A 13,017-nucleotide genomic window follows, 5' to 3' on the forward strand; every position below is an offset into this window, starting at 1 on the left:
AGAACAATGGCAATGGTGCCTCGGTGCGCACAGAGAATACTTTGAAAAACTGACATAGTTTGGTGTTTCTTCTGCTACCTATTTCCTCTGCAGAAATAAAAGTCCCGGTCAACCTTGAACGACCCTTGTAATATGCGCCGCTTTGGTGCACTTTGTGGATTGTGCATTAATCAACATCAGGTTAATCGCGGCAGGCAAAGTGGAGGGAAAATGACAATGAAGCACAACGAGGGGGCCCTTGGTTCCCGATTAATGAAACTTTGTCTACATGCAACTGAGTCGCTGCGTGAAATCGCTGAAAATGTCATTTATTAATTTCTTAATTTGGCTTATTTTAGATTGCTTTTCTAGCACTTGGCGTCAACAAAGGCGATGAGGATGATTAATGAAGTTATGAAATGGATGATAGGACATGATGATCCATGTCTTACACAAAATTCTAAGTTGGGACTAATGAATAGCGATTCGTCTTATCATCAGTCAAGTAGTTGTTTTTAACTCTTTTTCAAGGACTTCTGGGTTGACAGCATGTGTTTTGCGCGATGATGATTCGACGAAAACCACCATTTCAGTGAACTTTCTTGACAATGACTCTAATATCAGTAAAGAGAACATTTCTTACGAATAGCTGTTGTTAAGAAACCAATTCCTGAAACTTTTTCTGGTGGTCTCACGACACCCAGCTGTTGTTTGTTATGGCTTGGCTTGGGGGTATGACGCTGCTGTCAATACTCAATCATTCCCGAGAATCCAGGTCCGCCAGGCAAACCCAAGCGACAATTTTGTTATTTGGGTTGCATAGACAACAGCCTTTAAGATGTTACGATATCGTACGTCTCGTGGCCCAAGAACTATTTTCCATGACTGTACACGATATTAGAGCTGACAATTAAATTTGAATACCCCGGGACGACTTAATCAGGCAGGAGTAAACGTTAGTCGAATTGGGCTATTCTTTGGACAATATATTAGTTAAATAAAACCAGTTGATTTTTTTTTTTTTTTTCACAATGAAGTGGCTGCTACAGAACAATTCACGAAATATAAAATTGGACCGTGGATGTTGGGCAAATACGAGTGGGTGCGATATTTTGGCTGTAAATGTCAAAACAAGTATACATTTAATGTCCCCTCCCCCCACCCATTGAGGATAATTTCGGAAAATCCCTTCTTACAGATCGACCACAAGGAAAAAAACCTTAGGACGAAAAGTCGCCGCGCAGCTTTCCCTTCTTCCTTCCACCTCAAGCCATAAGGAAGCACGGTCCACTCCCCCTCCGCTACTCGCGGCAATACGGTGCACAGGAGTTGCGGGTCTGCGCAGGTTGTTTTGCTCGTGGTTTCACTATAGCTGGTGCATAAGAAGAACTATTGAGATGTTTAAGATTAAAATAAAGATTAAGACACCGCTAAAGCTTTCGGGTTTGTAGGTCAGTGAGTAAGGTTGCTTCATTTATTTTACTTCGCTTTTCTGCCACTAATCGCGAAGATGAGGATGAGTGACGATAAGATGACAAGAATGAAGGGACAATCACCAATATATAGGCACAACACAACACGAGCCCCACAGAAGATTGATTATACTGGCCGTGAGTCCAGACGCCAGAGCCTCGCTAGTCTTCAAAATGCAGTCAAGGGTGTACTACGTAGGTAGACATTTGAGTGTCTTCGGAAATGGTCAACCCTTACACCCCGTCAGGCAACAAGAACACACTCTTTTATATGCAAGGTGTACGCGATCAACCTCCGGGATTTTGAAGTGATGGGAAATTAAAACTAACACACCTGCACATTTTTTTGGTATTTTTATTGCAAGTAGCAACTCAAAAAATTTCTTCCAAAAATTACCACACTTCTGTGTGAGCACCTACAGTGACACGAAGAATGTTCAGCCTGTATTCCACTTCACGCTGCAGCACGTCGTCAGGGCAGCAACAATTCGGTCACGCAAAGCATTCACTTTTGGCACCTTCGTTGAGTAAACTGCGTCCTTAACGTACACCAGAGGAAGAAGTCCAGGGGAGCGATATCTGGGCTATGGTGGCCAGGGGATACCCACGAACTTACTCAACTGTCTCAACACACTCCCCGGTTCCAGAAAACTTCTGTACCATGCCCTGATGCTCTTGTCCGTTGGCGGCGTTTTGTTAGACACACCAAAACTTACGCTGCACCGTAACAATCTATTTTGGCTCCGCAATTTTTGACGCCATTTTCACAAAAGGGACGACAGCGCTGCCAAGCATGACGCGCGGGAACTAAAACAACACACACACAAAATTGAGCGTACATGGTACCAAATACAAAATACTTGATTGTCGTAACTTTATTTTCTGATTTTTAACATTGCGTCGAAACCCCGGAGTTCCATCGTGTACACCCTGCATATTAAGGCTTGATATCCTGTGTACATACAATTAAGATGCTAAAATAACGGTCTGACATGAATGGTTTTGGTTTTTAAAAAATTAAATGTATTCCAAGTAAAGAGTTGCATTTTTTTATATATATTTTTTTTCACAGGGGAAAGTTGTAGAAGAGCTACGGAGCATATTTGGGGATTCTGATCGTGCAGCTACGGTGCAAGATTTGAATGAAATGAAGTACTTAGGGCAGTGCATAAAAGATGCGCTAAGACTGTACCCAAGTGTCCCTATGTACGCCAGGGAACTGAAGGAAGACGTACGAACAGGTAGGTGTCTGGTAATTCATTGATTCTCTCTTTTGGCGAAAACAAAATGGTTGATTGATTGATTTCGTTTATTTCACTTCGCATTTCTTCCACTATTGGCTAATCGCGAAGACGAGGAAGAGTGATGATGTGATTAAATTGATGAAAGAACACTCACACCCATGCCTGGGATCCCTGGCGTCGTAGCTCGCTGTGCTAACCACTCCAGCACGGAGGTCGGCAGAAAGAAGATTGCAACCATTGCTGGGCCTCCCAAATGGTGCAGTGATAATGCTATCGCCTAGTGTTCAAGGGATCCTGGATTAGATCCTTGATGGAGGCAAATACTAGTGGTTCGACCTACGAACTGTTGGTCCAGATAATTATCCATCGCTGTACTCCGATGTACTTGACCAAACCGCGCGTAAACGGGGTACAGATTATTCCTTGTGAGTCTTGCACAACAGTGATGTGCCCAAGGGGGGTTGGTGGGGTCATAACACCCTCTTTTGACCCAGAATTACCCCCAAAAGTCAAACGCAGGAAAATATGACAAATTGAGGGCTGACTACTAAAAAGAAAGTATCTGTAGCGACACCTATTTCGAAAATTCTGGGGACGCCACTGCGCATGAACCCATGAGCCACATACGTCGTAGATGTGTCAGCCTTACCAACCAGCGTTCGACAAACGTCGAAATTTATCTTATATTCAATTTACGCTCAACTTAACCCTAGCTTAACCAAGGGGGGTGTGGAGGTGTTAAAAATTTGAAGCCATTAATCACACCTGATACTGCATATGCATAATGATTAACACGCCGAACTGAGCATATGAAGTTTTATTTCTGTTCTTAGAAGCCACACAATAAGATTTAACAAAAAAAAATAAGTCGCTTTACAGACTATCTCACACTATGAAAAATTAACGTGAACATATTTGAGTATGACAATGTTTGGAAACAAAACATTCTAACACTTTCCCTTACTCAAATATGCTTATATACATATTTCCATAATTATTTTAAACCTAACTGTGATACATAATTCTCATACACAATTTTAGATGCAGGTTTTGTTAATAAATCTGCAATCATATCATTCGTTGGTTGATAAACCAAATGAAAATCTCCTTGTTGAACAGCATCCCTAACATAAAAATTGTAATTGGCACCTTAATATCAATTATCTCTAATAACAAATTTTTCATGAATTGTGCCTCTTTAGCGGCATCACCCAAACTATAATACTCGGCTTTGGTACTTGAGTAAGCAACGGTTCGTTGTTTGCTTGATTCCCAATTTACAATTGAACCTCCAAATTTTACAACTAAACAACTGTGTGATTTACGATTTATCAAATCATTACACTTTTACTTCATTTCCACCTTTTTGAAATTTAAGTTTATAATTTAGTGTACATGCCAAATATCTCAAAACTCTTTTTGCTGCAACCCAATGTCTTACATCATAACAATTATTGAATTGACTGAGTTTACTACAAGCAAAAGAAATATCTTGTGGCGTACAAACTGCCAGATACATGAGACTCCTACCAGTTACTGATAGCGAAACTTGGTTTCACATTTCTCAGCATTTTCTAACTTTACATTTAGATCCATGAGAGTTGAAACTGTTTTGCAATTATTCATACCAAAACGTGTAAGCAACTGTTTCAGTTTCTTATTCCTGTCAACCTCCATTCCTAGACAACGTCTTACTGGTACCAGTAGTTTGACATCAAACTTTTCTTTTAGTAAATTGATCAACATTTGTTTTTCACATGCATCTTCACTGAATACAAAAATATCATCAATATATAATGCTACAATCATCTTTTTACCCTTTATACATTTTGTATACACGCAAGGTTCACATTTTGATTAGATAAGATAAGATAAGATTTGTTTCCATCAACTTGATCATATGGGTACAAATAGCACTATGATATGCGATAGGTCAATTACATGTATAATTTTGAGTACAAAGGAATTAACACATACGCATAGTAAGAAGTATAAAATAGTATAAAATAGCATAACATATAATTATTATTCTTGAATTCCTCTGGCAGTTATAAAGTTATACACCTTGAAATCCTAGACCATTATGTGTTTTGGATGTGCGGACAGTAGAAAGGTGGAGGGAGTTATGCATACGAGTGCTGTATTTGTGTATGTCTAGATTTTTTGAAAAATGTTTCTAATATGTACGTACAAACATGGATAAAAAGGTAAAGTGCTCCCCTGTGCATTGCAACAAGCCATGAAGGCGTATAGGGGGTGTGGGGGTAACACCCCACACTTTCTTGATCCGGTCGTGAGTGGGGGTGATGTGATCATCATCACGCCCCTGACCACCTTTACCCCCTTCCCCCCCCCCAGGGTTTCAACCAGGTACCCATGTTATTCGACGCTGGGTGGGCGCCGGGGCCGCTTCCATAGTTAGAAAAGTTTTCGGATTTGAACCGGCCGGGGATCGAACGCGGGACCTTTAGCATGGTGGTTAGACGCGTTACCGACTGAGCCACCGCGGTACAAACATGGAAGAGATAATATTTGTAATTCATTGAAAATTTGTTTCGTTGGGCTTGAGAGTGATACATTTTTCATAATTTTTAATATTCGTTTTTGCGTTTTTGCCAAATAAAAATTTTCTGCATTTTGGGTGAACTGCCCCAGAAAGAGATACCATATGTAAGTACAGGTTGAATCTGTCCAAAATATACTGTCCATAAATCATTTAAAGATAAAACATGTCTCAGGATTCTCATCATGTAGCAGAGCCTGCTTAAATTTTGAGTTAAAATAGTAATTTGCATGTTATAAGACAGGTTTGTGTCTATCCATACTCCTAACAATTTTATTGCATTGCTTTCTTTGAGGACTTCATTGTTAATAATTACATTTATGTTTTTTTGTTTGTTTTACTGGATTAAAATTTATTACAACTGTTTTATTAACATTCAGGGAAAGCTTGTTGTTGTTTAGCCAGGTGTTTAGTTGTGTCGTTGGCAAAACGGAATTCTTTTGAAGTTGCGCATGTTCCAGGCTTTTTACTATGATGTTTGTATCATCCGCAAAAAGTATTGTTTGAGAGACTGATAAAGTTTCTGGAAGATCATTTATGTATAGTAAAAATAAAACTGGTCCTAGAATTGAACCTTGCGGTACATCTGTTTGAGGAACAATTTATTTTATTTTATTTTATTAATATCTACATACTGACATCTGACTTTTAAATAGGAAGTGAGCCATTTTTTTTTGCTAAACCCCTGATTCCATAATGGTCCATTTTATCTAGTAAAATGTCATGCTGTACCAAATCAAATGCTTTGGTAAAATCTAAAAATAATCCATACACATGCATTTTTTTGTCTGTTGATTGTAGTATGTTATTCGTAAATTGGAAAATAGCTTCTGATATTGATTTACTTTTTTGGTATGCAAATTGATGTTTGGATAAAATTTCGTATTTTTCTAAGAAAGTTACTAATCTATTTAGCATTTTTTTTCTATTATTTTAGAGAAGACCGAAAAAATAGGTATTGGCCTATAGTTTGAGCATTCCTCTTTGTTGCCTTTCTTGAAAAATGGTCTCACTTTTGCTATTTTGTACTCACTAGGGAAAATACCTATTGCTAAAGATGTGTTGCAAATACTTGCTAGTGGTTGTAATATACTATGTGCACAATTTTTGAGTAGAGGACTTGAAAATCCATCTGGCCCTGATGAATACTTATTTTTTTAAATTTATAATTACTTTCTCGACTTCTGTCTCAGTTACTGGGGTGAGAAACATAGTGTTTGTGCTTCGGGGTCTGCTTAAATATGTTCTTAGTAGAGAATACTGAATTTTTATTTACTGTATTGGGAATGTTCACAAAATATGTATTAAAAATTGAATCAGCAAGCATTGTTAGGTACTTTTCTCTAGTTACAGTACCTTCAAAACGGAAAGAACCAATGAGTCCCCTAGGAGACAAACCACACCACACATTTACACCAGGCAAATTCACAGCCTTTTCAACAGTAATGTGGTAATTATCTTCAGCCCAGTACACACAATTATGCCTTTTGACAGTTCCATTAAGTTTGAATTGTGCTTCATCCGACCAAACAATTCTACCCATAAATCCCGGTTCACGTGTAATCATCTCCTGAACCCATTCACAAAATTGTACCCTGCGATCTGGGTCGTCGTCACTTAGCTGTTGCACCAGCCTTGGAATGTACACACGCAACTTGCCTTTCTTCAGAATGCGTAGCACACTACTAGCACTTACACCACTCTCACGTGACCCTTGCTCAGAAATGTATCGAAGCTGAAGGCCAACATTTTGAACATTTACTTAACCACCATTTGGAACATTCAGTTTGACCAGAAAGTTCACTTATTTTTCAAACTGGACTGTAGCCTTTCTTTTCCAAGACATTTAACCCTGTAGGTTGGAAAATAAATTTTCAATGTTTTTTTTGACGGACCCGGTACTATTATATAATTTATCTCTTTTGACCGAGTCATATGCTTTTTTGAAATCATTGAATAGCTGATGGACATTTCATTATATTCCCACTTTTGCAAGTGTCTGTCTAATGTAAAAAATTTGATCTGTAGTTGATCTGTTACGTTTAAATCCACATTGACAATCACCTATAATTTCATTAGCATATGGGGTTAGTCTTGTTAAAATAATGTTAGATAATATTTTATATGTTGTTGAGAGTAGAGAAATTCCATGGTAATTATTGCAGTTAATTTTATCACCTTTTTTAAACTCAGGAACAATTATGGATTCTTTCCACTGTTGAGGAATTTGTTCTTTATTTCATATTAAATAAATTAATTTATGAATTTGACATATTAATGAATTTCCACCATATTTAATTAACTCAGCTGGTATTAAATCAATGCCAGGTGCTTTGTTATTCTTTAGCCCTTTAATAGCATCTTTAACTGCAGTCAAGTTAGGTTCTGGAACTAAAGGTTCTGCTGTGTGTACTTCATTTGCTTCTGATTTATCTCCTACATGAACATTTACAAGTCATTAAAGTAGTTCTTCCATCTATTTAGAATATGGCTTGGGTCAGCTAGAAAATCACCGTCTTTGTCTTTTATCAAGTTTACTTTAGGTTGCGACCTCTTTCTAAATTCATTTACACCTTTATATAAATGTCCGATATTTCTGTTTTTGCTGTTTGTTTCAATTTCGTTAATTTTGCTTTTCAAGTAATCTCTTTTTTTACTTCAAAACGTGAGTTAACATCTCGCTTTATTCTATTATAATTGCTTAGATTTGTATCATCAGAGTTATTTTACCATCTATGTCTAGCCTGATTTCTTATTTCTACAGGGTGGCTCAATAAGTCAATTAACACCCCCAGTATAACGCCACTGCGGCATGGAACGTGAAAATGGCGATGACCAATCGTTATCAGGCCCAGGGGTAACCACATTGACGTAACCCGCATGGTCGGCAGCCATCTTGATGTCCGCCATCTTGAATTCAACTTCAGAAATTTAAATGGGAAGGGGGTCTTGCGACATATCAAAATGGGCTAGAATTTCACCAGGAAAACAACTGTGAAATTTGTTTTCACCTAACTTTAAATTTAAGGGCGATTTCCGCATGGGAGAGTGACACGTCCTTTCCTTTTTGCTTAAATGTTTATTGTTCAAATAATCGTTAGTATGTGATTATATGGTATTTATTGTTAGACCAATCACTGAAAATGTCCGGATATTGACTTACCGGTATGTACACATCTTGTAGTATTGTTTGGCATGGGAATTACGATTGTGTTTTGTCTTTACATAAAAGTTTAAAAGAGTGATGATGTGAATTGATCGTGTCAAGAGTAGCATATTTCCTTTTTCACTGATCTGAACGAAAATGCCACTAACACGTGAGGAACGGATTGCCATCATATTGATGTCAGGGGAGAGAAGTACGCGTGACATTGCCGCAAACTTCAATAACCGCAATCCTGCAAGACAACCGGTGTCACATGTGGCCGTCAGCCAGTTGCTGGCAAAGTTCCAAGATACTGGATTTGTGGATGACAAGCCGCGACATGGACGTCCGAAAACAGCCACGGATGAGGGTACTGCTGAAGCGGATTTGGCATCATTTGCAAAGTCCCCAACCCGTAGCACACGGAGACTGGCGCTGGAAAGCGGTGTCAGCAGGGGTTCAATTCAAAGGATTGTACGTGACCACCACTGGCATCCCTATAAGATACAGCTGCAGCAGCACCTTAGTGAGGACGATCCAGACAGGCGTTTGCAGTTTTGTGAGTGGGCTATAGCACAACTGCCACGTGACCCTGCCGTCGGTAGCAAGATTCTGTTCAGTGATGAGGCTAATTTTTATGTGTCGGGAGAGGTGAATAAGCAAAATCTGCGGTACTGGTCACCCGAAAATCCACATTGGACAGATCCCAGCAAGGTGACGGGAGGCGGGAAGCTAATGGTGTGGTGTGGTACTTGGGGTTCCCGACTTGTTGGTCCATTTTTCATTGAGGGCAACTTAAATGCAGAGGGCTACTTGCTTCTGCTACGGGAGCAGATCGTACCATCCTTACTCTCCGAGGATGGGAGCTATCCTGAATGGTTCCAGCAAGATGGTGCTCCACCGCACTATGGAATGATAGTCCGTCAGTACCTGGATCAACAATTCCCTCACCACTGGATTGGTCGCCGAGGGACTGTGGAATGGCCTGCACGCTCACCTGACCTGACACCATTGGACTTTTACCTCTGGGGACACCTGAAAGCCATGGTGTATGCTACGAAAATCAGGGATCTGGCCCACTTGCGCACACGCATTGTGGATGCCTGTACTACAATAACTCCTGAGGTTCTTCAGAATGTGGTAAGGTCATGGGAGAGACGATTACACGTGTGTGTTGCGCAAGAGGGACGTCATATTGAGCATGTGTTATAACTTTGTGGTATTGTTAACTCTGCAACAATTAAAGTTAGGTGAAAACAAATGTCACAGTTGTTTTCCTGGTGAAATTCTAGCCCATTTTGATATGTCGCACGACCCTCTTCCCATTTAAATTTCTGAAGTTGAATTCAAGATGGCGGGCATCAAGATGGCTGCCGACCATGCGGGTGACGTCAGTGTGGTTCCCCCTTGGCCTGATAACGATTGACCATCGCCATTTTCACGTCCCATGCCGCAGTGGCCTTGTACTGGGGGTGTTAAGTAACTTATTGAGCCATAACTTTGTGGTATTGTTAACTCTGCAACAATTAAAGTTAGGTGAAACCAAATGTCACAGTTGTTTTCCTGGTGAAATTCTAGCCCATTTTGATATGTCGCACGACCCCCTTCCCATTTAAATTTCTGAAGTTGAATTCAAGATGGCGGATATCAAGATGGCTGCCGACCATGCGGGTTACGTCAATGTGGTTACCCTTGGGCCTGATAACGATTGGTCATCGCCATTTTTACGTCCCATGCCGCAGTGGCCTTGTACTGGGGGTGTTAAGTGACTTATTGAGCCACCCTGTATTACATTATGACATTCATTATCAAACCATGGCTTACTTTTTCTCGGTTCATGGTATCCTATACTTTCTTTAGCTGCTGATTGCATTGCGTTTGTGCTCCAAATTCTTATTTACGTCTGTGTCATTTATATTTTCATCATCATTTAAATCCTGCAAAACATGAAATCTATTTGACAGTTTCATTTGGTAATCTTTCTTAATTCTTTCATCAGAAAATTTTCCTGTATTAAATTTTAAAACTTTTAGATTTTGTTTGCTTATGATTTATCATTGAGAGTCTTTCTCTTAATTTAGCAATTACTAAATAATGATCACTGGCACAGTCAGCACCTCTATGTGTACGAACGTCAATTATACTAGTATGTCTTCTCTTATCAACGAGAATATGATCTATCTGCATGAGTTTTACCATCTGGAGAAAACCAAGTAAATATATCTAATATCCTTAAATTCATCATGGACAAATTTTTAGCCTGGTCTAACTTATAAATACCACCTACCTTTGTTTCTGTAAATTTTGGAGTAGCCTTAATTTCAATATCAGATACATTGCAACCACTACACCTTTTGTTATCAAAAAGCATAAATTACCTTTTTCAGTAACTTTGTTAACAGACAACAAATTAGCTGTACTATCTGGAACATACATCACTTCATATATTAACTTGTGCACATTATTTTTGAGATTTACTTTCACATCACCAATTCCATTACTTATCACCTTTTGATTATTTGCAATGGTAATTTCAGGTGATTTAGAGTTTGAATATTTAATGAGCCAATCTTTACGTTTACTCATATGTGAAGTACACCCTGAAACTAGTAACCTGTGATCATCATTAAACATTTTACTGGCATAAGCACTGTGGGTAGTCAATAACAATGAACTATTGTGTTGCGAAGAACTTGGTCCTTGCTTCGTAACTATATGTTTCTTCATTCGCTTCTTAGACTTCTGTAGTTGAGGACATCTTGGCTTTATGTGGACTTCCTTCTTGCAATGATGGAAAATAGGCACAAATGGACCCTTCTTCTTATCTTAAGCTAAATATGCAGAATCCTTGGAAACACTTTCACTTCGTCGAAAATCACCTGCATGAGCCGTGACTTCATAAACTCGTTGGTAAGTTTTGTCTGTATTCCTTCAATACCCATTACCAAAGGATTAAACTCTTCAACATAATTTCGGCGATTTCTTCATCATCGATAGTGCATCCCACATCCGCTAACTCTTGTTGCAATGAGATGATTTCACCCAGGTACACGTCCATTGAAGCAAAATCTTCATAACGCACTCTGGCCAGTCTTTCTTTAATTGCTAAACACCTACTTATACCTTGGTTTTCGTAAGCTGCCCTCAGATTATTCCATGCTGTCTTTGCACTTTGCGCATTTCTAACATGTGGGTAGCAAGCAAAATGCACGCACAAACAAATCTTGGCATACTCTTTTTGGTCTCGAACTGGATCCACTGGAGTAGTACTTTAGACGCAGTCCCATAAACGACAATCGATCAAAGTTAATTTCATTAAGAACTTCCACGTGGCGTAATTCTTAACACCTTCCAGTTTCTCGATGTTCGGCTGTCCACCACTATTAATCACGATCGGAGTCGTCATTGTTGTAGTATCGAATTTGTTTCAATTTTCTTCTTACCGTACTTTACGTACAAGAAAAATCACATAGCACAAATTTCGATTCAAAGCTTCACAAGCACTACATGCATTATCATGTCATGTGATCAGTCATGAATACAACACAAAATTTACGATAAAATTTTCCACTGTGACGAAACAACTCTAAAGTACATTGCAGCACAGTTCTTGAACACCTGGGCTAGGCCCATAACCTGTTAAAAATGTGCACAAGCCGAACTGAACATAAGAAGTTTTATTTCTTTTCTTAGAAGCCACACAATAAGATTGAACAAAAAAATTAAGTCACTTCACAGACCCCCACTCCCCTCCTAATCGTCGCCACAACATGTGTGTGTGTGTCTGTTTTGGGGGCAGGGACGGCGCTACAGGGGGGGCTAGGGCAAAGCTGGTCTCAGCCCCTCCCCCCTGTAGCCCCCTAGATTTTCGGTCGAAATTAACGCTCAGTTTATCCGGCGATGAGAAACAAGCAAGTACACTGCCCTCCAGAAATTAAGCAACAACACGAAAATATGAGGTAAAAGAAAAAACAGTTGGAGAAAAGAGAAGAAGAGTGGTGGGCACGCTGAAAGAAAGCAACGAATGCGTTAGGGATCATATCCCTTATTAGTGTCAGACAAGGGTCACTTTCGTTACAAATAAAATATGTACACCCTCCGGCCTTGTGTTTGATTCTATTGGATGATCACCATTTGTTGCTTAATTTATGGAGAGCAGTGTAGTTTAAAAATTGCTCAATAGATGGCAGCAAATTTTAGATTTTGCTTTTCTTGTTTTAACTGATATTAAAGCTTGCTTACTTGAGATAATTCTTTCCCGTATAAAATGTACATTTTTACATTGTATTCAAGAGTAAATTACTTTGTTAATTTAATTAATTAATTTGTCCATAATACAAATCCAATCAACTAATCATTGCAATACGGTGTACGCTTGGGCATTTTTTTTGGCTCTCACTCCTAGTCCTACATGTTAATTAATTATAATTTCTGCAGTGCCGTCATAGTTGCCAAACTTGATTCTGTGCAGGAGAAACGTGAATAGCACGAGTTTCCTAGGTTTGGAAATTAAGTTATAGGAATGAAAATAGAGCATTTTATGGAAAAATGATTTTATGATATCAGATATAATCTATATTAAGCTACGTATATTTTATGCTATAGTAATAGTAA

The 13,017-nt window shown here is 38.9% G+C and overlaps 1 protein-coding gene across 1 annotated transcript in view; it reads left to right on the forward strand.

The window, feature by feature from the left end:
- The window catches only part of LOC145987928 (cytochrome P450 4C1-like), a 101,382-nt gene that overhangs the window by 66,862 nt on the left and 21,503 nt on the right, over nucleotides 1-13,017 (forward strand). The window contains exon 10 of the mRNA XM_083122747.1: nucleotides 2,524-2,692. Coding sequence (XP_082978873.1) covers nucleotides 2,524-2,692 — 169 coding nt within the window. The remainder of the gene's footprint in view (nucleotides 1-2,523; nucleotides 2,693-13,017) is intronic.

This window comes from Lepisma saccharinum, chromosome 5, assembly GCF_977018435.1.
Source record: "Lepisma saccharinum chromosome 5, izLepSacc3.1, whole genome shotgun sequence".
In the NCBI taxonomy this organism is placed as follows: domain Eukaryota; kingdom Metazoa; phylum Arthropoda; class Insecta; order Zygentoma; family Lepismatidae; genus Lepisma; species Lepisma saccharinum.